Genomic DNA, 25,090 nt, shown 5'->3' with positions numbered 1-25,090 from the left:
ATTCTAAGGAAGCTGATCTGGTTTCTCTTGGCTGGAAGTTATCGTGTGTAATTCGGGTTGCCAATGCAGATCAATAAGCTCGTCCGGGTGGGGTTCTGCTCAAGCGTGATGCCCCTCATCCCACTTCCCACTTGTTAGATAGCAGGCAGGCAGGCCAGCCAGGACAACAAGACCCTGGACCACGCTTGCGATATCTGTCGTCTCGTGGGTGATTTATGTCAACTGCATGTCCTGGACGCTTTTGTTTCCAACCTGAGATATCCAGACATCCACCTCCATTTTCTCGAAACCGCAGGAGATACGACACACAGACACCACGCATCCGCAAACATGTCGCATACCCACTCTCACGACGGCGTTGGTGGCCACTCTCACGATAACTTCAATGCAGCCGAGCACGGCCATTCGCACGAGATTCTCGATGGGCCGGGCAGCTATCTCAGCCGCGAGATGCCCATTGTTGAAGGGCGAACGTGGGGTGAGCGGGCATTCACAATTGGCATCGGAGGGTAAGTGTGTCACTCACTTGAGCTCATTCTAGCGCAATGCAGCACTTCCTTTTCATGATGGAGGGCCAATGTTACTACAATGTGAGAAATGTGTGACATGGCAAGCTCGAGTTCGTGGCTCCAATCGTGACAGACAGCTATCCCCGAGCTCGTTTCATCTCGAGGCGTCAAGCTTGGAGCTCTGGACTGGTTTTCGAAGCATAGCCGAGCTCCCGAATGTACCATGTCGCACACACATGCACCCATCATAGCAAGGCTTTGCTCATGCCTCTCCCTATTCTTTCTGGATCTCCAAGTTCTTCCGATCGATCTGTGCAACTGCTGACAATCCGGGGTGAATCACCCCTACAAACAGACCTGTCGGCTCCGGCAAGACGGCGCTGATGCTGCAGCTGTGCCTTGCCCTGCGGGAGAAGTACTCGATCGCGGCCGTCACCAACGACATCTTTACGCGCGAGGACGCCGAGTTCCTGACGCGCAACAAGGCCCTGCCCGCGCCGCGCATCCGGGCCATCGAGACGGGCGGCTGCCCGCACGCCGCCGTCCGCGAGGACATCTCGGCCAACCTCGCCGCCCTCGAGGACCTGCACGCCGAGTTCGACACGGACCTGCTCGTCATCGAGTCCGGCGGCGACAACCTCGCGGCCAACTACTCGCGCGAGCTGGCCGACTTCATCATCTACGTCATCGACGTCAGCGGCGGCGACAAGATCCCCCGCAAGGGAGGGCCCGGCATCACCCAGAGCGACCTGCTCATCGTCAACAAGACGGACCTGGCCGAGGCGGTCGGCGCGGATCTCGGCGTCATGGAGAGGGATGCCAGGAAGATGCGCGAGGGCGGCCCCACGGTGTTCGCCCAGGTCAAGAAGGGTGTCGGTGTTGATCACATTGTCAACCTAATCATTAGCGCGTGGAAGGCCTGCGGTGCCGAGGAGGAGAGGAAGACCAAGGGCGGGCCACGGCCAACTGCTGGCTTGGAGACTCTTGCGTAGCTTGAGCCACGAGTTGCAGAGATAAAACGAAAATCGCGTATTGAGGATCAATCGATTTCCATGTACGAGATTGAAATATGGAATCATGAAAAAGTCAATGGAGAGAAGGATCTCGCGCAGTTTCGTGAAGAACACCCTTAAGCTTGAACAGATGTTCGCTCAGTCTATAATTTTGTGGTCATGATACGTAAAAGTTTCCCAGGATATAGCAAATGAAGTGGTATACCCAGCCCGATATTGACAAAGGAGAAGAAAAACAAACACCCTCGGACCGCCTGTCCCATCTACTGGATATCATCCATAGCCTCGTCCTGGGCTCCACCTGCATTGGAAATGGCGCTTGGCTCCAACAACGGTCCTGAGAATGGCCGAGCATCCCTTGGCCAGACTCGCTTGTACAGGCTGACGCCAACACTGTCTTGCGGGTTGATTCTGCCATCGAAGTTGGCCTTGAAGTAGCCGTGCGTACCGAGAGCCTCCTTGACGTAGCCGCTTCTGCCGCGGCGGGTCCAAAGAGGCAATGCCTTGTACCATTCCACATCCTCGCGGTTGAAGAACATGTACCGGATGGTAACGACCTTTTTGTGGATGTGGTAAGGGTGGCCAGTGAGGATCACACGCTTGGCGATGACGCGGTTTGTCGAAGGGGCGCGGGCAGTGCCTGTTGCAACGAGCTGCAGGGGGAGGTCAGAGCCCTCCTCGCCCTCCGCCGGAGCAACTCTCTTGTAGAAGAGAGCGGGTACAGCGCCCCAAGTCAGAGGACCCATGAAAGAGGCAATCGCAGACTGGCCAGGGTGCAAGAACCGGCAGTACTTGTGGACATCGTTCTCTGTGTTGCCGCTGAGGGAGAACAGCGGGTTGATGACGAACCGGCGTGGTCCGCATTGCACAATTAACTCCTCCTTGGCCTTGATAGACTTCTCGTAGTCCTCCTTATGAGTGATGTCAAAGTTGAGCGCGGCCTTCTTGTTCTCATGCCTGAGCAGCGAGAACAGAGTGACTGGCCGCGAGGCGATATACGACTGTTGAACGCTCGAGGGAACAGCCCGGACGTGAACGTGTACGCGGGTGCCTGGAGCGATACCTCCAATGAGAGCCTCCTTGGTGGCGTGATTCCTTGACGACACATAATTGGAGACTTGCAGAAGTCTTGTCCAGTCCTCAGGCTGGTGTGGGCGATCCTCCTCCTGGTTCCATGGACTCGTGCGAAGGCTCTTGAGACCTCTGTACTTGGCTAACCGCTCCCGGGCTAGAACGTTCGGGTGCAACTCGATCTCATCAGGGAACTCCTTGTCATCCTCGGCCTCGTCCCGCTTTCGTGATCGGTAGGCAGCCAGGCCTTGGGCGTCGTCCTCCTCGTTGGGCTCAATGAAAGCTTCCGACTGGGGATACTCGGACATTGCAGCTTCCGTGGGTTCCGCACCAGCCATACCCTCCATACCATCTTCTGGGGCGGCGGCTGGCTCCTCAGCAGCGTCCTCCATGTCGTCGTCTCCCATATCAGACTCCGAATCCTCAGCATCGTCGAGATACCATGCTGACTGGTAGTTTGACGTTCCTTTAGGCAGTTTCTTGGGCTTCGTGTATGCTTCAGGTTCGTCCTCAGAGAAGTAGTGATGATCATCCAGCAAAACACCCTTCTTGGTTGATGGGTCAACCATTTGCTCTGTTGTGTCCTCCATGGAAACCTCCTCAGGTGCCAGCTCCGCAAGATCGTCCTGATCCTCAGTCGGCGAGTCCAGAGTGCTATCGGCCTCAGTCTCGTCCACAGCCATGCCGTCCTCCTTCTTGTTCTTCTTGGACGGCGTCAAAGGAGCAGCCGTGATCTTCTCAATCTGGAACGTTCCCCAGTCGCCAATGTGCACAAGCCTGTCTGCTTTCAGACCCTTGCCACGAACGACACCAGTAAGAATTGTGGATTCTCCCTCATTGGCTGGCCACTGGACCTCGTCGACCAGCATCCACGATCGCTGGTCGCGCCAATGTATGCCTTTAGGGGTAGTACTGCATAATGAGCGCATCAAGTTCGAGCACTCTTGCCTTGAGTCGAGGCTGTAAATCTTGTCCTGCCCAGGGTGGAAATGGGTCATGAAAGAAGCCAAGGACTTGACGACATCAGGCCTGGCCTTGGCCGGCTGGATCTTGTCGAGATTCTGCACGACCGTGAAACAGGTGGAGATGCCCTGGTTTTCGACACTCCGAATAATGAGCTCGCCCAAGGAATCGACTTCCTCAGAAGAAGAAAGCATGAAGACGACGAAATCGGCAACTCTGGTGGCATCAAGACAGGCAGTCAAGTCTTTTTCCACTGGGAGATATTGGAGCTTCTGCTTGAAGCGGTCGACATTTACGCGGAGGTTCGTGTTTGTGACCTCTGCTTCTATATCGAGACTGGCGTTGAGGCTGCGAATGGCAGCAGGAACATCAGCGTCGTTGCAAAGCGGTACGACCGCCACGATTCTGGGCGCTCCATCACGCCCGGCAAAGACGGAGGCCTCCTTGAGGTGCTCTTTGTGCTTGAGTAGCTGGCGTTGCTTTGCTTGGTTCCGGCGATCGAACTTCGACATGACTTGCTGGTGGGGTGTTTTCCGTAGGCCTCGCTCGGTAGGGACTTTGCCTGCAAGTATGGAGCATTGTGTAAGTCTCTTGTTTCGAAAGTACAATAATTCTGAGCGATACAAGACCACACTAAACCAAAAAGAAAGAGTGGATTCAAGGGACATACCTTTGGCTTGATCGCGAAGAGCACCCTTGGTGGATTTGCGAGACTTGAAAGACTTGGCCGAAATCTTGGTGGTCGGCCGGTGAGAGTGGCTGACTGCGGAAGGCATCTTGCCTTCGCCACCTGCTTTGAAGCGGTACGGAAGTGACGCCAGGTTGCAGGTTTTTGCAGGAAAATAACTGTAAGTCTGATCGCAAGGGCCGATCAATCTTTACCTCATAAGAAGGTCGTGGCAGGTATACAAGCCGAAAATTTGGGGTCGTTGCGTAGAAGGAAGAGCCCAAACATGGAGGGGCAGGGCGAAATTCTTATCGATTTTGGTGGCCCTGCGCTGCACGAGTGTGGGCGGCGAAGGCGGCAGGCGGGCACCGGACCGGATTGTATCCAGAGCGCTGGGGTCCGTCTTCAACTTTTTCAGTGGGTCCACTGCCTATCGCTCTTATCGGTCTGAAATATTTCCTAGGCGCAGTCGCCGATCCCCGTGCTGAGCATGGGCATGCTGGTATTTCGGAGCAAGATCAAACTTCCTTCGCGACATTCCACCAAGCTACTTCGAGCATCTTCCGCGCAGGGAGACACGTTCATTCTCTGGTAGTTGTCGGCTCTTCACCACTTCGAGACAAAACCCGCGAAACAGGGCTCTCGTAGCTCAGCAATGGAGGTCGATCTTGCCGAACCGAACGTCCGAAAAACCCAGAGTTTCAAAGTGCCCGAGGATCACGACAATGGAGCCCTAGTCATCAAGCGTGCCCGCACCGAGCTGGTGCCGAAAGAGGAACGCGAAAGACGGCGCCGTCTCAAGGAGGCACACCGAGATTATGGCCGTGGCGGCAGGATAGACACAAAGAGCATCAAGGACAAGAAGTTGCGCCGCAATCTCAAGGCCGTCGAGTCGAAGGCTAAAGAGGCCGTCATCAAGGCGAAAGAGGCAGAGATCTTGTTGGAGCACACCGATGGCTTCTTGGAGCCTGAGACGGAGCTCGAGCGCACCTACAAGGTACGGCAAGAGGATATTTTGGACGGTGTCTCCGAAGTCACAGCCAAGAAGCGCTTCGATTTAAAGCTGGATCAGTTGGGCCCCTACGTATTCGAATACTCTCGCAATGGGCGGGACCTGCTGCTCGGCGGCCGCAAAGGCCACATAGCTACCATGGACTGGCGTGAAGGCAAACTTGGTTGCGAAGTCCAGCTCGGCGAGACAGTGAGGGATGTCACATGGCTGCACAACAACCAGTTCTTCGCAGTCGCCCAGAAGAAGAATGTTTACATTTACGACTCGCATGGCGTGGAGGTGCACAATTTGCGTCAGCACCGGGAGGTCACACACATGTCCTTCTTACCGTACCACTTCTTGCTCGCTACTCTGGTAAGTCCTGTGCATAAAGGAAAATATGCTTTGCAGCTACTGACGGGGACTCGCAGGGCACATCTGGCTTCCTCAAATACCAAGACACATCGACCGGTCAGCTCGTGGCCGAGATCCCCACCAAGCTTGGTTCTCCTGTTTCGCTAGGACAGAACCCTTACAACGGTATCATGCACGTCGGCCACCAGAATGGCACTGTGACCTTGTGGTCTCCAAACAGCACCGATCCCCTTGTCAAGCTGTTAGCACACAAGGGTCCAGTACGATCTCTGGCGATAGACAGAGAAGGACGGTATATGGTTTCCGGAGGTCAGGACAACAAGATGGCGGTCTGGGACATTCGTATGTTCAAGCAAGTCCACAGCTATTTCACAAGGCAACCGGCTTCTTCCATTGCCATTTCAGATCGGGGTCTTACGGCTGTCGGATGGGGCACCAAAACGACGATATGGAAGGGACTCTTCGACAAGCACAAGGCCGAGCAAGAAAAGGTGCAAAGCCCTTATATGGCATGGGGCGGCGAAGGCAAGCGGATAGAGAGAGTGAGGTGGTGTCCCTTTGAGGATGTGCTCGGGCTTGGAACTGACGAGGGATTCTCCTCCATCATTGTGCCTGGCGCGGGCGAGGCCAACTTTGATGCTCTCGAGGTGAACCCCTTCGAGACTGCAAAGCAGAGACGGGAGAAGGAAGTCAAGTCGCTGCTGAACAAGCTTCCTGCCGAGATGATTGCGCTGGATCCCAACTTCATCGGAAACATCGACTTGCGATCGGAGAAGCAGCGACAAGAAGAGAGAGACCTCGATGCAAAGCCTGTCGATGTGGAGGAAGAAATCCGGAAGCGTGCCCGTGGCAAGAACACGTCGTTCAAGAACTACATGCGAAAGCAGCGGTCGAAAAACATTATCGACGAGAAGAGACTCAAGGTCGACGAAATCTGGAAGGAGCACATGCAGAAGAAGGACGAGAAGCACAAGGAGAAGCAGGCCGAGCTCGGCCCAGCGCTTTCTCGCTTCGCGCGGAAGGAGTAGGCACAAGTAATGGTCGTGCCGAAGTAGAGAACATATCACGATACCCAGACCTAAATGCCGTGTGTGGACCATCGTCTACATGAAACCCCACCTCTTGTGACCTTCAAGGGCAGTCGATGTACGAGTACCAAACTGAGGCGACGGTCGTAGGCCTTGTCAGCATGCAGCCTGTGAAATCGGTCATATGGTCAGGGGTAGCTTAAGGCTGGCGGTATTCATGTGACAGCCTTTTCCCAACATGTGGAGGCTCCGCCGATGGGACAGAGCCCAACTGATTCCTTTGTGGCCGTATGTTGTCCGTGGTGGATGGCTGTTGGGAACGAGTGGTCACAGCTGAGATTGAATCGTGTCTGAGCATCTCGGATCTCCTCACCGGGAGCCGCAGGAACTCGTCATGTCGACATGTTCCAACGACTACTCCACAGCGCATGCGAAATGACGGTGCACATTCACAAGCATGGGCCAGCTGCAAGTGGGGGGTCCTGATGCCTTGCAGGGTCGTCAGAATCTTGGAAGCGATGATGCTTGAATTGCCTGGCCTGCTGATCCAGAGGGTGTGACCTCAGTGGCAGCCACCCACCACTTTTGGGGGGGGGGGTCCCGCCGAGTCCTCTTGGGGCCAGGAGACTCCCCAGCGACACCTGGGCAGCCTGGCGCCTGCAGGCCGAAGGGGACACGACACTCTAGCATAATTCCGTGCTTACTTAATCGCCAGGCGATAACCTCAACCTGCCTCCCAAGCTCTCTTGACTCCTTTATGCAGCTGCACCACGTTTGCGACTCTGCGCGGTGATTCGATCTACTGCTAAAGTCGGATGTCTGCCACATTGCAGTTCGACCAAATAATTGCGCCCCTTTCGTGCCCGCCTGTCTCATCCGGGAACCAACAAGCATACGCCAGCGCCGCATCTCCAACCCCGCCACCGCCCGGCGCTCAGCATCATGAACGGCCACTTTGCCGCCGTCGGTGATACGCCGACTGCGGCGCAATACGGACATGGCGTCCAAGTCATTGACGAGGACAAAGAGTTCAAGTCAGTCATTGCCCCCCTATCACGCCGCCGTACCCTACGGAAGCTTCCCGGCGGCAGAACCCACTGACGTCTTGACAGTGCTGGGATCAACCAGTACCTCCAATCCACCGATGTCGCCGACGCGGGCTTCAATTACCACCTCATCTCGGTGTTCGGCTCTCAGTCGACAGGCAAATCGACTCTGCTGAACAACCTCTTCGGCACCGACTTCAATGTCATGTCCGAGTCGGAACGCCGGCAGACGACTAAGGGAATATGGATGTCCAAGAACAAGCGCGGGTCGATGGCCGACAACATCCTCGTGATGGATGTCGAGGGAACGGACGGTCGAGAACGTGGCGAGGATCAAGACTTCGAGCGCAAGAGTGCCCTGTTCGCGCTGGCCACGAGCGAGGTGCTCATTGTCAACATCTGGGAGCACCAGGTTGGTCTCTACCAGGGAGCCAACATGGGGCTCCTCAAGACTGTCTTTGAAGTCAACCTGCAGCTGTTCCAGAAGGATAAACAGTAAGCCCCCACAACCAGCCAGCCCATCCCTCCCTTCCTCGACACCCTCGTCCGCGCCGTGCTTGTACTGATATTATTCAGATCGACACCGAGGTCTTTACTATTCTTCGTGATTCGAGATCACATTGGGCACACGCCACTCGCGAATCTCCGCAACACACTCATCCAGGATCTCACAAAGATCTGGTCTTCTATTGCCAAGCCCGAAGGTTTCGAGAAGTCGAAGATCGAGGACTACTTTGACTTCGCCTTTTCTGCTCTCCCGCACAAGATTCTGCAGCCGGAGAAGTTCGTCACAGAGGTTGCAAACCTGGGCAAGCGTTTCGTTGCTGGTAGCCGGAGCGCCAAGGGCCACAGCGAACACGGTGAACAGGAGCTGGAGGGTGGTGTTTTCTTGCCCGAGTACCACCGACGCATTCCGGCTGATGGTTTCTCGATATACGCCGAGGGAGTCTGGGACCAGATCGTTGCCAACAAGGATCTTGATCTGCCGACTCAACAGGAGCTCCTCGCGCAGTTCCGCTGCGATGAGATTTCTCGTGAAGTCCTCATTAACTTCGATGCTGCGATCGTGCCACTTGAAGAACAGCAAGCTGAGGCGACTCGTGCTGGCAAGCCAGTCGTCATTGCTGACCTGGGCACCACGGGCCGAACCGCGCGTGAGAAGGTCGTCAAACAATTTGAGGTGCAGGCCAGCAGGTACCACAAGGCCGTCTACACGCGCAAGAGGGCCGACTTGGAAGGCAAGGTTGATCAACGTCTCAAGAGCTTGTACCAAGCTCAGTTGTCTGCTGCCCACAAGACAGGCGTCTCCAAGTTTACCGAGTCCGTCTCTGGCGCTGTCAAGACTGGCCAGAAGTCGGGTGGCTCTTATGAGTTTGCCGAGATCGTTGAGAAGGCCAAGACGAAGGCTGCTCAGCAGTTCAAGGAGGAGGCCCAGAGCCTCGAGATTGCCGGCGTCTCTTGGACAAACTTTCAATCCCAGCATGCTCTTTTCGAGAAGGACCTGGACGAAGTTAGTGCCCGCTTGCGCAAGGAAGAAATGAGGCGATTGGCTACGCGCGTAGAGCGCTGGGTCAAGTCACGCCTCGGCGATGCAGTTGGTCTCGAGTTCAACAAGCTCGGATCTGGTCGTGGCGGCTCCGGAGCCCCCGAGCTGGACGAGAAGCCGCAGACGGAGAAGGATCTCTGGGATCGCATCTGGAACTGCTTCATCGTCATTGTCAAGGAGGCTGAGACGAGATTTTCAGACCGCGCGCAGAGCTTTAACGCCAGTCCGGAGGAGGTGAATGTCGGGCTGTGGAGACTTCGTCGCAAGAGCTGGGTCGCCCTGCGGGAGAGGGTCGATGAAGAGGTCATGGAGGGCAACATTCTGCTCAAACTGCGGGAAAACTTTGAGGACAAGTTCCGCTATGACGAGGCTGGCGTGCCCCGTATCTGGCGGCCGACGGACGACATTGAGGGTATCTATACTCGCGCTCGCGAGTCGACACTGACTTTGATTCCTCTGCTATCGAGGTTCCGCCTTGCCGAAACGTATGCTCCTCCCGATCTTCCAGCTTTCATCGGTCACCAGCCTCCTGGTGTTGAGGCTGAGGATGAAGACGACCTGACGCCTATCGGCGGCGTTGACGAGGAGGATGGAAAGAGCCTGGAAGAGGAGATGACGGTGCTCAGCGAGGGCAAGCGTCAGGACCTAGTTGTCCGGTTCAAGAAGACCGCCGATGGTGTCTACGTCGAGGCTAAGCGTAGCGCGATTGGCGGTGTGGCACAAGTGCCGCTATACTTCTACGGTCTGCTGCTAGCTCTCGGATGGAACGAGTTTGTGACCGGTATGTTTGCTTCTTTTTGCAACTTCTGCAGCGTAACCTGTACTGACAAGCCACCTAGTTCTTCGAAACCCTTTGCTTTTCCTGATGCTGATCATCCTTGCCGGCGGCACTTATATCGCGTATAACCTGAATTTGCTTGGCCCCATGATGCAGATGACCAACGCTGCCTGGGGGCAGGGACTCGAGATTGGCAAGCAGAAGCTGCGCGAATTCATTGAGAACAACGAGACTGCGCGCGCAGCCATCGCCATGCCCGCCCGGGACAGCGACTCGATCAGCCTTGACACGCTCGACAGTCGTGGCCAGCGGGCGCGGACCTCGAGCCAGCCTGCCGGAGACAACGATGACGACTTCTAATGAGAACGCATGAGTCAGGACTGGACGACGACATGACGAGCTTGGCACCAAGCGAAAGCACCCATAGGATATAGTATAGCAAAGTAAATTTACAATGAGAATGTGTCATTTGTGCACGAAATAACTCCCGAACGCCATACGCTGCCCATGATGATGCTGAGGAATAGAAACACACAAGAATATTGCAGACAGGTTGTCAGAATGCTTCTAGTCCCGCTGGAGAGCCAAACCAATTGCCCAGCTCATCAGTGTTGTCATCACCGTCGCGGCCAGCAAAGTAGTCCGTTAGTCGAGTCGTGCTCTCGTCCTCGTCTTGCGGCCACTCAACTTTGACACCACTCTTGGTCTCCATCATGTCCTTTGCCGTACCCCAGCTGAATCTGCACTCTGGGCCCCAGCCAAAAACAGGGTGCATGTTGCTCTTCAGCCAGCCCACACAGCGGGCGTCAGAAGGGTAACCGGATCCCCACGCCATGCCTTCCGCCGCCGCAGCAGCAGCAGGCCCTCCTTCCTCTCCGCCACCAGCGACAGGCCTCCGCGCCTCATACAGCACCTCGAGGGCCGCGTCACGGGAGACCTTGGCGCACACACTGGCGGCGCTGACACAGGGGTACAAGCTGTCGGCCTTCTTGGCGACCGTGATCTTGAGGGTCGGGAAGATGCGCTCGAGCTTGGCCTGGTAGACGTGGGGCAGGCCGATGGTGTCGACGTAGACCTCGCGGACGTTGACGCCGCGGTCGAGCACGCCCTGGATGAGCGACACGGTGGCGTCCATGGCCTGCGCGTTGAGGTTGTAGATGGCCGCGGGGCGCAGCATGTTGGCGCCAATGTCGCGCGCCGAGAGCGAGGCGGTCGCCCAGCCGCACGAGGTGTGCAGGTCCGACCCGGGCTCGCAGAGCGTGCGCATCAGGGCGGAGCGGACGGCCGGCTGGAGCACCTTGCTGTCGTCGAAGTGGTGTATCTCCTTGAGCAGGGAGTCGCTGAGCGTGAGGGGCAGGTAGAAGACGCCGTAGACCATGGGGCCGAGGACGGGGCCACGGCCGGCCTCATCGACTCCGAGGCAGCATGGCTCGCCTGCTGTTGTGTCTGTAGATGTGGCCGTGGTTGGCGGCAGGAGCGAGGGAGGGACGGGCGAGAAGTGGCTGTAGGATTCGCCGGCGAGCGTCTCTGTGTGCCAGACCGAGGGCGGTATGTAGGTATCCATGGTGGAATGTCGTCCTGGAGAAGTGAAGAGGCGTGAAGGAGTGTCTGGAAATTATTGTCTGGGAACGGACGGTCGATCTCGCTTGGGACTCGGTGCCGAAAAGTGACGATGAGAATTACACAGGCGCAAAGTCCACTGGCATTGCTGGAAAACAGTCAAGAAGAGTTGCAGGCATGCATGTTGCGTAATACTTCACAAGGGCGTTACAGAGCGCAGAGGGGTTCCTGGATGGCTTGACGCGCTTGGGTGTTCGGACAGGCGCGTCGAAGATGAAAAGTAGCGCAGGGGTTGAGAAGGTGTTGTGACTGATACAATGCTACTTGTACCATAGGCGCGCTTCAAAGCAGGAAAAGCCCAGGGTCGCCAAGTACCACACTAGCTGGAGCAACTGCCAGGGAGATCAGTGGCTACTCGGTGGGGCTCCGAGGCAAGCTGGCTCGGCCTCAAAGGCAGGCCGGGCGGCGGAGCTTGGCCGGGAGCGCAGCTCGCCCCAGGCAGTAAACAAATGCACCGGGCGGGAACCCACCTGCACCGCATCGTGCTCCGTCAACGCGTTTCCCACGGCACGAGCAGCCACCCACCCTCGCCCACGCCCACCCTCGGCCTTCCCCGTGACGAGCCTCCTGGCGCTGTGTGCCGCCTCCCGCGACTGATGCGACAACATTCACGATAACTTCTCGCCCTCCCGACTCCATCCGTCGATTGCGCGCACACGCCCTCTTGACACAGCTATGCCGCCAAAGGCCGCCCCCGGGCGGCGTGCCCCCCAGGCGCAACCAGAACAAATATACGCGCTCGGCCAGGCTGGCAGGTTCGTGCCATCTCCGCCACTACTGGCCTCCTCCTGTAGATCTTGTCTTGTAAATGTATGCTGACGGACATGCATGGGGCAGGAAAACGGGTATCGTATTGCAGGACACAGGCGAGCGCGACGAGCATGGCTTCGAAAATCCAAACATTTTTTCCTCGCCTGAGAAGGGCGGTGCGTCCCCCGAGGAGGACGAGGACGATTCGGGGCAAGAAATGGAGTTAGACGATGGTATGCCTCGCGACAGGTCGCGCTCTGTTGCACGGTGTCAACCAAGCTAACTTTGGCGTAGAGGACGAACCCGGACCAGCGACTATACGGAGAGGTGCTCAGCATCGACCGTCCCTACCTCGTGCGCGATCGCCCTTGAAGACAAACCTTCTCTCGCCTGCAAAACACAACCCGCAGCTAAACCCTTCTTCCTCACCGACTCGCGGTGACATCTACCACATGCCGCTGGCCAAACCTCACGAAACCGTCAATCGCGTTCTGAACTTTGGCACGAGCAAAAACTCAAGGGTCTCACCAGCGCCTAGGCCAAAGGTGAACGGCTCCGGCTCGCAAGAATCACCATTCAAGCGGCCGGCATTGAAGCCCGGGGCCGTGCTAAACGGCAGGACACTGACAGATGACGAAGATGAGAGCGAACCTGAGCAGGACGAACAGCCCGCCGATGCCCCCCTCGCTGACGACGATGACGACGTTGATCTCGGCACATACATTCACGACGACGACCCAGTGGACGTTGACGACGACGAGGAGCCGGAAGATGCGCCTGAAGAAGACGAACCAGAGGACGAGCCCGAGGAAGAGCCAGAAGAAGAGCTACCGTCACCGGTAGCAGCCGTTAGCAAAGCTCGCAAGCCAAGCACCAAACCACAAAGGCTAGTGGAACGCGAAACGACACCTGTCAGAGAAGAGGTCCCTCCTCCCAGGCCGCGCGGGCGACCTCCAAAAGCAAGCAAACAAGCTGCGTCGCCGAAACGAAGTCGAAAGGACCAAGCTGCCGCGGAAGAGGACGATGCATCGGACGCGGAGGCACCCGCCGCAAAGCGCGCAAAGACCAAGCCAGATCAAAAGGCTCCGAAGGGCAAACCTGGTCGCAAACGCAAGTCATCTGGTGTCGGCGTCGAGTCTCCTGCCGTACAACGAGGGCCACCCTTGCCGAAGGCACGTGGCCTTGTGAGCATCAGGCGCGAGGGCCCAAATTCAATGTTGACAACACGCTCGGGACGGCACTCGTTCAAGCCACTCAACTGGTGGCAGGGCGATCAGCGAGAATTGGAGATTGAGGAGTACACCGATGAAAAGGGGCAGAAATTTGTACTCAATTCGACTAAGGGCGTTGTCCGTTATGAGAACGAAGATGCTTCGGAACAGTCGTCACGGCGCAGAGGTGGTCGGACCGGCCGGGGTGGCAAGACTGTTTCGCGACGCAGCGAGCCTGCCGTAGAGCGTGAACCGTGGGAGACGAATACTGGGCGCATCGTGGGTGAGTGCATGTATTGGTATCCAGAATACGAGCATGCGCCGCCACATGATGAGGACCCTGTTGAGGTTGTCGAGGAAGAGCTGGCCATTTCTGAGCCCGCAATCCAGCTGAAGGACATCAAGGATGCCACCTTCAAGTTCGCCAAGACGCTCACATTGCCGTTCTTCGGGTCTGGTATAGTAGACCTGCCGCCGGGCTCGGAAAAGAGGTCAAAAAACTCGCGCAAGATGCAAATGGTCTTCTTCGTCCACAAAGGAGTAGTCGATGTCGTGATAGCGACAAACACTTTCCGCATCAGCGAAGGAGGCCAGTTCTTTGTGCCGAGAGGTAAGTGAAACGCGCGGCGAAGCTAGTCCTCCCTATCGGGCAACGAGCTAACAAGCCTGTCAGGAAATTACTACAGCATGGCGAACAACGGCGATGTCAGGGCGCGGATCTTCTTTGCGCAAGGCTGCGAGCTGCAGGTTGCGCCTGAAGATCACGAACTCGAGGGCGAAAGCACAATTATGTATAAGGGGTGATGACCCCTCACATGCTGGCATTACCTGTTGTCGAGTCACGATTACGCAGCGGAAGCGACGGTCATTCATGTTTGGAGGCGTTTTTCACGATCATGCTCAAAGATACCAATATAAGTTCGTCTTTTGCGGGTGGCTTCATGCTAATTGTCCGTTGTCTCGGCGCGAAGTGTGTTCGTAATGAAGCTCCAATGCTTCCATGTGATGTGGGAAAACGATTTTGCTCCTCTGCCGCTCCTTTGCCAATGTTTGTGCTCCTGACAAAACGTCGATGCCTTTTCCGTATGGCCAATGGCCTGTCCCGTTCGAAATTACATCCCTCGAAAAGGTGCCCGCTTGGTAGTGTGCCGCTCAAATACGAGCCTCAAAATGGCTCAATCGAAGCTCTAAGCTCCAGTGAACCTACCTTTACCTACCCCACCCTGCTGCAGCTCCCCTGCCTGCCTCCCTCGTGATTGACGCGCGGGGCAGTCCAACTGCTCTACTGCTCTTACTGCTTGGACAGCTCCGTTGATATCTGCGACAAGCTTGTCAATAGTCCAAATACCTATTTTCGACCAAACTTTTTTTTTCTTTGCTTTTTTTCCTTCACTTCCACCTCTCAAATCGTCAACTGAATCACTCCCAAGAGATACAAGATGCTGGTCAAAGAGAGCCATGCGGACGTGCAGATCACGGTGGACGGCAAGGAGACCCCTATGAGTAGGTTTTTGCCATTGTCCGTCACATCCCCTACGACGGCTTATGCACGGGAGCTATGGAATCCCACAGATGGGATTTTGTTTGACAGGGTCGTCCGCTTTCGTGTCTGATGGTTGAGATGGGCTAACTAACTGCCGTGCTAATCGACCCGTACTAATTTAGGGATCTTTGTGTTTCACCCGACCATACCACAATATCCTTCGGCGTAAGTCGGACTCAGCTTTCAGTGGTGTCTGCTGAATGGATTGTGTCGCACTTGAGACTGACTGTTTCTTGTAGGCGGTTCCCTGGCGTTGTTCTATTTAGTGAAATCTATCAAGGTCAGTATTCGTCCAATTATCCAAAGATATGAAGCATTTCGGCTTCGTCTTGATAAGATTTCCAAACTAATACCGTCGTGCAAACCAGTGACCGGTCCCGTCGCTAGATTCGCCCGTCAGATCGCCGGCCAGGGCTACATTGTGGCTGCCCCGTCCTCGTATCATGACTTCACTGGCCCCGAAGCTCTGGCATATGATGTTCCCGGCACAGACCAGGGTAATGAGTGGAAGGTCAAGAAGGTCAGTCTCGAGCGCATCCTGCAGACACACTCCAAAATATCACAATCAGTGTGGTATGCTAACCTGGGAACGGTCTGGACAGACGCTGCCGTCTTACGATGCGGATGGCTTCAAGACAGTCGACTACCTCCTCAGCCTGCCGACTTGTACTGGCCTCATTGGAGCGACGGGCATGTGCCTGGGCGGCCATCTCGCGCTGCGCGCCAGTGTGAGTTGAATCCGCATCTACACTAGCCACAAATCACGCATTGAGCGTAAGTGGTCTGTCATTCTGACCAAACACACAGCTCGATCCCCGCATCTCCGCGTGCGTGGCATATTTTGCTACGGACGTGCACAGCCGCACGCTCGGCCCGCACGATGCAGCAAACACCTCGGCAGAGGGCCCTGCGCAGAGTAACCACACGATAGACAAGCTGCGTGAGCTCAAGGGCGAGGTGGCCATGATCTTTGGCATCAAGGACACGCACGTCCCCGACGCCGGGCGGGATCTCATCCGGGCCAAGCTCCGTGATGCCGGAGTTGTGTTCAGCTTCTACGAGTTTGCTTGGGCCCAGCATGCGTTCATTCGGGATGAGCTAAGCAAAGGCCGGTATGATCCTGCCATCACAAAGGTGTGCTTTGAGGTTCTTCTGGAACTGTTTGGTAGGAAGCTCAAGACAGACCTCGGGCCGCGCGATGGGAAGCCCGAGAAGGTTGAGCATGTCTGCTAAGCGTATGGGAAGAGGATATTTAAGAGCAAGACGGGTGCAAGACTGGATACGACATTCGCATATCCAGGAGCTATGGTGAGCTCGCTGGGGCTTGAAAGGAACTTCCCCGCACTGCAGATATTGCACACCAATTGTATCATCCTGACGAGAGCATATGAACGAACCACTTTGTGCCTTTTCATCTGGACGACGTCAGCCCGCGTAGTGATTTTCACAGGTGTTGACACCAAAAGCACAGCCATTCGGGTCGAGTCGTCCGAGTTGAGAGTCACATTGAGTCACGGAGCTGTGATTATTATCACCTGCAGGCGTGGAGAAAGCGGGTGGGTCCGAGACATATTTTGGGGAAAGCTCCAAATGCAGCTGATGAGCGTGCGATCTTGTTACCTGAGAGCTTGAAGCAAAGGCAGTGTGGTTCTGGCCACGAGCCATAGAAGCACTTGCTGGCTTCGAGCAGAATATACTCAATTGTAGTTGTGGCCCATGCATGGATTGACAGCTGTTCGAAGAGCAAGTGCTAACAGCGCTTCCGCCAGGCAAGCCTCAGGCGTGTCAGCCAGGGCAGGGTTCAAGTAGCCCGACAGCGAAAGTATCGTCCAGGATTATATCGCGATAAGCCTCTGCACAGCTGAGTTTCGTGCCGTGTGTAACCACAAACTGTGGCCAATTGATGCAAGCGATGGCAAATTCGTCGGACTGCCCGGAGTTTCCGATGCCATCAGTTGCGCCTGTCGCTCATGCGTGTTGTCATTGCCACTTCCGCAGGACGAAAAGGTCCAGATGGCGCCGGCTATGTGAAGCAGATCTCTAACGCTGGGGCAAAAAAAAGAAAAGTGCCGTATGCTGCAGAAGAGATGAACCTGGAGGGCTGAAGGCCGGACCCAGGAAGTGTGCGGTGGCAGCCCAATGATGGCATGGATAATGGGTTGCCCCTCGAAAACTTTTCTGGGCCGGGCGCCCACAGTAACGAAGCGGTGATGTCAACCGGGTCCCCCGCCTTCCACGACCCCACCATGGAAGTGCCTGGAGAGTCAGTGCGTGCTGCGACTCATCGTGATTCCAGCCCCACAGGAGCCTCATCGAGCTACTGCGAGAACCATCGCGGTGATGCCGTGGGGTGCAAAGCAGGGAGGACGAGCTCAAGATCCAGGGGTGGACGGGGGCATCTGCCCATTATCAATCAATTGCGGAAATGCGCTGGGAGAGGCGAGGCTGAATTGTTGCCCGAGTTTGTGCCTGAGGCCATTGCGGGCACCCGCGGGGCACTGCGCGAACCCAATAGAAAGGGCAGGAGCTGGCTGGAAGAGGCAAGGTGGGGCGCGACATTTCGAGAAGCTTCTGAGGAGCACGACGCCGGCCGCAAGCAAGGCTCTGCGCACCACTCAGCAGGCAACGCACCACCACAACCCGGTTGCTCGGCCAAGGCACCTCCCGCTGGCTATTTCAACTAAAGAGCAAGACTCCTGCTCCCCTTCTGCTCTCTCCTCTGCCCATTTCTCACACATCCTCTGCATCACTCTTGCATCTTCCCACACACTAATAAGGGTCGATTGACAACTACGCATCTCAGCTGAACACTGCTACTACGCATTTCGGCGCCTTCTTCCGCTTACACCTTTTTCTTTGATACCCCTCACCTCGCCATCACACAATCCCACACACTTCACAATGGTTGCCGCCGTCGGTATCGACTTGGGCACGACCTACTCGTGTGTCGGCGTCTTCCGTGACGACCGCATCGAGATCATTGCCAACGACCAGGGTAACCGCACAACGCCCTCGTTCGTCGCTTTCACCGACACCGAGCGTCTGATCGGTGATGCCGCCAAGAACCAGGTCGCCATGAACCCCCACAACACAGTCTTCGACGCCAAGCGTCTGATCGGCCGCAAGTTCGCCGACGCCGAGGTCCAGGCCGACATGAAGCACTTCCCCTTCAAGATCGTCGACAAGGCCGGCAAGCCCATCATCGAGGTCGAGTACAAGGGCGAGACCAAGCAGTTCACCCCCGAGGAGATCTCCTCCATGGTCCTGACCAAGATGCGTGAGACTGCCGAGTCTTACCTCGGTGGCACCGTCAACAACGCCGTCATCACCGTCCCCGCCTACTTCAACGACTCCCAGCGTCAGGCCACCAAGGACGCCGGTCTCATCTCGGGCCTCAACGTCCTCCGCATCATCAACGAGCCCACCGCCGCTGCCATTGCCTACGGTCTCGACAAGAAGACCGAGGGCGAGCGCAACGTCCTCATCTTCGACTTGGGTGGTGGTACCTTCGATGTTTCTCTCCTCACCATCGAGGAGGGTATCTTCGAGGTCAAGTCCACCGCCGGTGACACCCACTTGGGTGGTGAGGACTTCGACAACAGACTCGTCAACCACTTTGTTAATGAATTCAAAAGAAAGCACAAGAGTATGTACATCATTCCAGCCCCCTTTCCATACCCTCATAACCCTCTCCTGTGGTTTTGAGACCCTCTGGACCTCTAAGCCCTCTGAGACCCCTCCACCCTCTGAACCCTCTGAACTCTACACTTTTCTGAAAACAGACTGCTAACTATTTCACAGAGGACCTGTCAACCAACGTCCGCGCCCTCCGCCGTCTCCGCACCGCCTGCGAGCGTGCCAAGCGCACCCTCTCTTCGTCTGCCCAGACCTCCATCGAGATCGACTCCCTGTTCGAGGGTATCGACTTCTACACCTCGATCACTCGTGCCCGTTTCGAGGAGCTCTGCCAGGACCTGTTCCGCTCCACCATCCAGCCCGTTGACCGTGTCCTCGCCGACGCCAAGATCGACAAGTCCCAGGTCCACGAGATTGTCCTCGTCGGTGGCTCCACCCGTATCCCCCGTGTCCAGAAGCTCATCACCGACTACTTCAACGGCAAGGAGCCCAACAAGTCCATCAACCCCGACGAGGCCGTTGCCTACGGTGCTGCCGTCCAGGCTGCCATCCTGTCTGGCGATACCTCCAACAAGACTACCAACGAGATCCTTCTCCTCGATGTTGCCCCTCTGTCCCTCGGTATCGAGACTGCTGGTGGCATGATGACCAAGCTCATTCCCCGCAACACCACCATCCCCACCAAGAAGTCCGAGGTCTTCTCTACTTTCTCCGACAACCAGCCTGGTGTCCTTATCCAGGTGTTCGAGGGTGAACGCCAGCGCACTAAGGACAACAACCTGATGGGCAAGTTCGAGCTCACCGGTATCCCCCCTGCCCCCCGCGGTGTTCCCCAGATCGAGGTTACCTTCGATCTCGACGCCAACGGCATCATGAACGTCTCTGCCGTTGAGAAGGGCACTGGCAAGTCCAACAAGATTGTCATCACCAACGACAAGGGCCGTCTCTCCAAGGAGGACATTGAGCAGATGTTGGCTGACGCCGAGAAGTACAAGGAGGAGGACGAGGCTGAGGGCAAGCGTATCGCTGCCAAGAACGGCCTCGAGTCCTACGCGTACTCTCTGCGCAACACTCTCTCTGACCCCAAGGTCGACGAGAAGCTTGACGCTGCTGACAAGGAGAAGCTCAAGGCCGAGATTGACTCTTGCGTCTCTTGGCTCGATGAGAACCAGCAGGCTGCTCGCGAGGAGTACGAGGACCGCCAGAAGGAGCTCGAGGGTGTTGCCAACCCCATCATGATGAAGTTCTACGGCAGTGCTGGCGGCCCTGGTGCTGCTCCCGGCGGCTTCCCTGGCGGCGCTCCTGGTGGCGCTCCCGGTGCCGGTGGTGATGACGGCCCCACCGTCGAGGAGGTCGACTAAATGCCTGCTTCACCATATGATTCCCTTTGATTTGCATTCGGCGTTTTTCCTCTTGTCGCCCTGACGGCACAAGTAATGGTGGCCAGGGCATTTGGGTTTTGCGATTAGATTTTCCAGGCAAAAGTTCCTTACGACCTGCATGATGGATGTATTTTAGGAAGATCATCAATGATGAAATGAGAATAATTTTCCAAATAACTTGAAAACTTCATGGTGACAATTTGATTAGTCCTCGATTCCAATCGTCATTCCATATGCGGCCTTTACTTGTCCCCTATCTGAAAGCTGAAAACTGGTTTGTTAAGTTCTTACAACACTCGACTTCACTGCCCGTCTGAGCCTCTGAGCCTCCGAGCCTCCGACCCCTCTAGTCCTGTGACCTTCTGACCCTTTGACCTTCTGGTTATATGACCTCCGGAATAATTGCGTGTCTGGGGTTCTGAAATGTCGTCCGGGCCTCTCTTTGGAGTGGGTCTCCGTCGTCACGATTAACAGAAGAAAGAATGTTCAACGTTTACAAAATGTGATTAGGGCATGTCTCGTTGAATTGGGTCAGTCACATCCTCTTACACTATACGTACACTGCAAAGTGAAAAACCGCGTTGCCAGCCTGAACTTCAAGGAAGACCCCAGAGATAGCCGGCCAGCACGCATCTAGCTTGTTTTAGGCATCATCATGGCGCAGTGACGGCACCATGACTCGCAGAGGCGGCATCTTTCCTCTGCAGCTCCTCCTGGACCTTGCGCCTATGCTCAATCTCCATCTGCCACCACTCCTCATCACTGATGTCCGGCTGGACATATCTCTTCTGGAACGCCGTGCCCGGCTCGACCTTTTCCGTCCGGGCCTCCCACACGTCCGTGCTGTTGGGCTTGCCGGGGCCGTGGTACTTGGCGAGCTCGCGCTGGCGGTAGTAGTCGCGGATGGCCTCCTCCTTCATCTCGCCCGAGTACGCGCGGGTGCGCATGCAGAACCAGAAGTTGTCCCAGTGCTCGCTGCAGGAGCGGACTGTGCCCGCGCGGTAGACGGATGTCCACTGCCCGCCGAGCGAGTTGCAGTGGAACGCCGTGTCGAAGGCCTGCCGGCAGGACATTGTTGTTGGGAGAAGGGACTCGGAGACCGGGTCTAGGCAGTCGGGCTGCTGCTGCTGCTGCTGGGCTTGGGATTGTTGTCGTGTTGTTGAGGGCTGCGTGGATTGTGGCGCCGCCATGGAGGAGGAGGAGGAGAGTTGGGGCTCGGGTTGTGATGAAGTCTTGGCTGCGCTGCCGCCCCAGAAGTTCCATGACGAGGACGACTTGGAGGAAGGGGCTGCAGATGCTGGTGGTGATGTACTACTGCTGGTATCGCCTGTTGTCGTCGTTGTGGATGGCCGCTGGGCAGAGCTTCTGTCGCTGTTGCTGCCGAAGTCGGCTTGGATCTGGGACAGGAACCTTGCGATCTCGAGGTCGGCGCTGTCGTTCTGGGAGGTTGCGGCGGGCGCGGATGTTGGTGCGGCTGGCGCATTGGCTTTCAACGTGTTTGCCGCGGCGCCCGCGGGTGACGGAGTCGCCGGGGACGCTCCTGATGACCATAGCCAGCCCATGATTCAAGGTGTGTAGGTGTCGAGACGGGGGACAGGCAATCCAGTTGTCGTTATTACGTTGTCAAGCTTCCAACACAATCGCTGGGTGACAATCCGCCAGGTAGGTGAGCGGGCAAGAAAAGGGGATAGTCTATATCTCAGTTGTGACCTTCCGTGACTTCGATGTTCGTTCGTGGCCGAGAGTTATGGTTGAGGATGACTGGTGAGGGTGCGTTGTTCCTGGCAAGACTAGACTCGTTCGTTTGAACTGTACGAGCCGACAGCCGGGAGGTGCAGCGGCCAGGCTCACTTTTGCGTGGTCTACGGCGGACGAAAGCTCCAACTGTTGCAAAACCCATTTTTTGCTATTACGCCCACCCCCTCACACCTTTTAACAAACCAGATTAGCCGCAAATCACCGTTTTTCAATTATGAAGATATCCCCTTGTAATGGCTCGCTTGTGCACAAGCTAAGACCGGTCATTTATAAATTCATTCGCACAGAATTCAAATGGTTTCAATTCGTTTCGAATCGTTTTCAACATTACAGCAATGGCAACCGCACGATTCTGCCCCCAGACCGGGCGGCCTCATACCTCAATCAAGCTGGTAAACCCAACCTGGAGGTACTGCCCTGATTGTAATATTCCCCTCCCGAATCTACCGACTATTCTACCGGAATGCATCGATTTGACAGCCTCACCGCCTCGTTCAGTATTTCTCCAGTCCGGAACGGTCCCACAAAGCCCCAATTCAACTCATATGCAGCCCACTACAGGCCTGACAGCCCCTGGTACCAGTCTCCATCAACCGACCCTAAGTAACTTCGCGCTCTCATCGAAGTTAGCTAAAAGCTATCGGGATCAAAGCATTACAGAGACAAAAGAGAAGAAACCGCAAATAACCTGCTCGATTGGAATCAAACTGTACTTTGCAGAGTACTACGAGGAGGTTATTTGCGGCGAACCCAGCCCGATATATACAATCCTCCACCAACACCGCATCTCTGGCCCGAAACGACTTGTTATCAATGAGAAGTGGGAGGACCATAGCGCTCTGATTCAGTTCCTCTTCGATACGCATAAGATTAGCGAAGGCCTTCGGCAGAAGCAGTGGAAATTTATCGCTCCACTACCAGCCTCAAACTGCTTAAAAGTAGTACACCTAGGCCTTGACGAGACAGCCTCAATCTCTATTGCGCAGATCAGGGACTATTCAGGCTCAGACCGGAAGGGAGATGACATATTCTATTTGAATCTCCTCTACTTAACTATTATCCCATCACCACAGAACCAGAAGCCAGGAGTCAAGAAGCAACGAGGTACAAAGAAGGCCAAACTAAATACTATTCCGGTCCAACCGGCCCCTTCTCTCTCTCCAGACCTCCCGGCCCTTTCAGACTACGACATTCTGAAACTTGATGAAGTCCCTTAGATAGGCGAGGACTTAGCCCAAGTCAAGGCAGAGGAGGACGAAAAGGTAGAGGTCAAGCAGGAATCAAGTCGGCCTGAAGGCCAACAGCTTGAAAGTAGCGAAATGCTACCAAAATATGACACAGAACAAGAGGAAGATAAACACTTTCAGGATATAGAGCCTCAAGCTAAGCAAGTTGAAGGGAAGTGGGCATACCTTGGTCCGCCCCTGACCTTACGTAGCCGCGTAGGGAAGGGTAGGAAGAGGTCCGCAACGGCTATTTCTGAGTCAGATCAGTCGGGAAATTAGCGATGTTTCTATTCACTCTCAAAGTCAATATCTTCTTCTTTAATCAAGTCTAAACCGGCCTGTTCCATATCGATCCAAGTATCTTGTAGACTAATATGGTGGCGCTGCATTAAGTCTTGTAAGTAGTCGAGATTCCCTATTGGCTGGGGGAGGAGAGAAATCGCTGGAGAACGGTTTGTTCTGATCCAAACCTGTAGCTCCTCCTGAAGGTACTGATACTGACGGATAAAGGGCTGGTTCACTAGTTCTGGTGGAATCTGGCTTGGAAGCCTGCCAATTCGACCAAGTACTTCCTGGCATACCGCCATTGTTGTACTAGGAAGATACTGGTCTGGGTCAAAGCCATCCAGATCTGCTAGCATCGAAAGCTTTTGATGGAGATCTAGGTCAAGTGGCAGCCGAAAGTCCTGGGCACCCGTTTGTTCCGGATGGAAAAAGAGACTCCACGGCCTTCCTGGAATAACATGGGTACGGGTTGGCTGTTTTCGTATCCGATGAGCATTCCAGGTCTGTACAAACTGAACAAACTCGGACCTGATGATTGGCATGTAGATATAGAGTAAAGCAACTCGATCTGCGAGTGATTCTACATTAAAAAGGCCCTCTGTAGCAAGGAAACCAAAGTACTCCCGCTAGAAGATTGACCGCCCTTCATAGAGGCGGCCCCACCAACTCTCAATCTTAACATTTTGCGTGCTTTTCCCATAGATCCAGGTATGTCGGAACTGAATTGGTGTCCCTTCTGTTTGGGCTGTAAGTGGAAGGTTTGTTTGTCCAGGGAATGAGTTCGATTCGGGCTTGACACTATTGACCTGGCTTGTCTGAGGACTGTAGTACGGCTGAACAGCTTGATGAAGGAGGAAGTGAGCACCAGCAATAAGGGTTGTTTCTCCGCTACGATCCGACCGGAATCGACGAGGAATAAAGCCCCATTGCTGGATAATCCGTAGGTATTGGACTAGAACAGACCGGCCCGTAGTCGTAGAGATTCCGTAGAAGAACCATGGGATATAGCGAGAATAAGCATTAATTGCTGCATATATCTCAAATCCATATGGCTGCAGCTTTAGATAGGCATCAATCGACCAGATATAATTCGATCCAGGGCTTGTCCAACCGCCTCTCCTTCGATGGAGCCGCTTTCGTCGTCCTTCAACTTCGTCGGGGTAGAATTGCGAAATGGTCTGGGAGATAGTATCGCGAGGAAGGTTGATTCGGTTCTGTCGGAGATGCGTTGAAAGCATTTCTCTTCCCATACGCCGGACCAAGTTTGACGTTGTTTGCTCCTGTATCAGGAACGATTGAAGCTGTTCCTGCTTTCTTTGGATCTGTTCGGGGGTAAAGCGGCGATATATATCGAGTTCCTTTCTAATTCTGACTACACCGTGCGCTGTGACGGTAAAGCCATCCGCCTGTAGTTGACGTAGGAGCTCATCATCGGAAAGACCAATAGTAAAGAAGTATTTCTCAATAGCTATTCGAAGCGCGTCGGTTATGATCGTTCTCTGCTGTTTTGGATGGATTCCCCATTGCTTAAGGCGGCGTCGAAGTGTAAATACCGAGGTCTGGATTGAATATGTAGCCTGGAGTACTTCTTGAATTGTTGGAAGAGGTACGCCGGACTGGTAGCGCTGTATAATAAAGTCTTTCTGACCCTCTAGTTGTAGCTCAGGACGAGCCATTTCAATAGGAAACAGA

At 55.3% G+C, this 25,090-nt stretch overlaps 12 protein-coding genes across 12 annotated transcripts; 8 read left to right on the top strand and 4 right to left on the bottom strand.

The window, feature by feature from the left end:
• The first annotated feature begins 166 nt into the window (after nt 1–166).
• B0I36DRAFT_10071 (CobW/HypB/UreG, nucleotide-binding domain-containing protein) lies at nt 167–1,643 on the top strand. Its single transcript, XM_046147707.1, has 2 exons — nt 167–509; nt 865–1,643. The coding sequence occupies exons 1-2, from the start codon at nt 331–333 to the stop codon at nt 1,499–1,501; spliced, it is 816 nt and encodes a 271-aa protein (XP_046018474.1). The 5' UTR covers nt 167–330; the 3' UTR covers nt 1,502–1,643.
• B0I36DRAFT_10065 (uncharacterized protein) lies at nt 1,644–4,544 on the bottom strand. The gene is made up of 2 exons (XM_046147705.1): nt 4,227–4,544; nt 1,644–4,118 (listed from the first exon to the last, which is right to left on the bottom strand). Exons 1-2 carry the CDS (start codon nt 4,330–4,332, stop codon nt 1,786–1,788), a joined length of 2,439 nt encoding a protein of 812 aa, XP_046018473.1. The 5' UTR covers nt 4,333–4,544; the 3' UTR covers nt 1,644–1,785.
• A 334-nt stretch (nt 4,545–4,878) lies between these two features.
• Nucleotides 4,879–6,617, top strand: B0I36DRAFT_233463 (WD40-repeat-containing domain protein; the record flags this gene model as incomplete). The annotated part of the gene is made up of 2 exons (XM_046149232.1): nt 4,879–5,589; nt 5,646–6,617. The coding sequence occupies 2 exons, from the start codon at nt 4,879–4,881 to the stop codon at nt 6,615–6,617; spliced, it is 1,683 nt and encodes a 560-aa protein (XP_046018472.1).
• A 942-nt stretch (nt 6,618–7,559) lies between these two features.
• Nucleotides 7,560–10,347, top strand: B0I36DRAFT_371099 (RHD3/Sey1; the record flags this gene model as incomplete). The annotated part of the gene is made up of 4 exons (XM_046159987.1): nt 7,560–7,651; nt 7,730–8,158; nt 8,240–9,990; nt 10,049–10,347. 4 exons carry the CDS (start codon nt 7,560–7,562, stop codon nt 10,345–10,347), a joined length of 2,571 nt encoding a protein of 856 aa, XP_046018471.1.
• Nucleotides 10,348–10,448: 101 nt separating this feature from the next.
• On the bottom strand, nt 10,449–11,790 carry B0I36DRAFT_310629 (ribonuclease H-like domain-containing protein). Its single transcript, XM_046152277.1, has one exon. It carries the CDS (start codon nt 11,549–11,551, stop codon nt 10,544–10,546), a length of 1,008 nt encoding a protein of 335 aa, XP_046018470.1. The 5' UTR covers nt 11,552–11,790; the 3' UTR covers nt 10,449–10,543.
• A 320-nt stretch (nt 11,791–12,110) lies between these two features.
• Nucleotides 12,111–14,723, top strand: B0I36DRAFT_9985 (Mif2/CENP-C like-domain-containing protein). The gene is made up of 4 exons (XM_046163716.1): nt 12,111–12,362; nt 12,445–12,590; nt 12,652–14,178; nt 14,242–14,723. Exons 1-4 carry the CDS (start codon nt 12,283–12,285, stop codon nt 14,370–14,372), a joined length of 1,884 nt encoding a protein of 627 aa, XP_046018469.1. The 5' UTR covers nt 12,111–12,282; the 3' UTR covers nt 14,373–14,723.
• A 1-nt stretch (nt 14,724) lies between these two features.
• Nucleotides 14,725–16,440, top strand: B0I36DRAFT_9986 (dienelactone hydrolase). The gene is made up of 6 exons (XM_046163717.1): nt 14,725–15,071; nt 15,234–15,276; nt 15,351–15,391; nt 15,480–15,631; nt 15,714–15,839; nt 15,919–16,440. The coding sequence occupies exons 1-6, from the start codon at nt 15,008–15,010 to the stop codon at nt 16,342–16,344; spliced, it is 852 nt and encodes a 283-aa protein (XP_046018468.1). The 5' UTR covers nt 14,725–15,007; the 3' UTR covers nt 16,345–16,440.
• Nucleotides 16,441–17,258: 818 nt separating this feature from the next.
• On the top strand, nt 17,259–17,795 carry B0I36DRAFT_344162 (uncharacterized protein; the record flags this gene model as incomplete). The annotated part of the gene is made up of 1 exon (XM_046156234.1): nt 17,259–17,795. One exon carries the CDS (start codon nt 17,259–17,261, stop codon nt 17,793–17,795), a length of 537 nt encoding a protein of 178 aa, XP_046018467.1.
• B0I36DRAFT_310621 (heat shock protein) lies at nt 17,701–20,306 on the top strand. Its single transcript, XM_046152276.1, has 2 exons — nt 17,701–18,757; nt 18,913–20,306. Exons 1-2 carry the CDS (start codon nt 18,013–18,015, stop codon nt 20,106–20,108), a joined length of 1,941 nt encoding a protein of 646 aa, XP_046018466.1. The 5' UTR covers nt 17,701–18,012; the 3' UTR covers nt 20,109–20,306.
• A 15-nt stretch (nt 20,307–20,321) lies between these two features.
• Nucleotides 20,322–22,007, bottom strand: B0I36DRAFT_310620 (uncharacterized protein). Its single transcript, XM_046152275.1, has one exon. It carries the CDS (start codon nt 21,689–21,691, stop codon nt 20,783–20,785), a length of 909 nt encoding a protein of 302 aa, XP_046018465.1. The 5' UTR covers nt 21,692–22,007; the 3' UTR covers nt 20,322–20,782.
• A 184-nt stretch (nt 22,008–22,191) lies between these two features.
• B0I36DRAFT_9950 (uncharacterized protein) lies at nt 22,192–23,528 on the top strand. The gene has a single exon (XM_046163708.1). The coding sequence runs from the start codon at nt 22,223–22,225 to the stop codon at nt 23,102–23,104; it is 882 nt and encodes a 293-aa protein (XP_046018464.1). The 5' UTR covers nt 22,192–22,222; the 3' UTR covers nt 23,105–23,528.
• On the bottom strand, nt 23,253–24,242 carry B0I36DRAFT_9943 (uncharacterized protein). The gene has a single exon (XM_046163706.1). The coding sequence runs from the start codon at nt 23,938–23,940 to the stop codon at nt 23,401–23,403; it is 540 nt and encodes a 179-aa protein (XP_046018463.1). The 5' UTR covers nt 23,941–24,242; the 3' UTR covers nt 23,253–23,400.
• Between the last annotated feature and the right edge of the window lie 848 nt (nt 24,243–25,090).

This window comes from Microdochium trichocladiopsis, assembly GCF_020744255.1.
Source record: "Microdochium trichocladiopsis strain MPI-CAGE-CH-0230 chromosome Unknown B0I36scaffold_1, whole genome shotgun sequence".
In the NCBI taxonomy this organism is placed as follows: domain Eukaryota; kingdom Fungi; phylum Ascomycota; class Sordariomycetes; order Xylariales; family Microdochiaceae; genus Microdochium; species Microdochium trichocladiopsis.
This window is presented reverse-complemented; position numbering and strand designations above follow the sequence as displayed.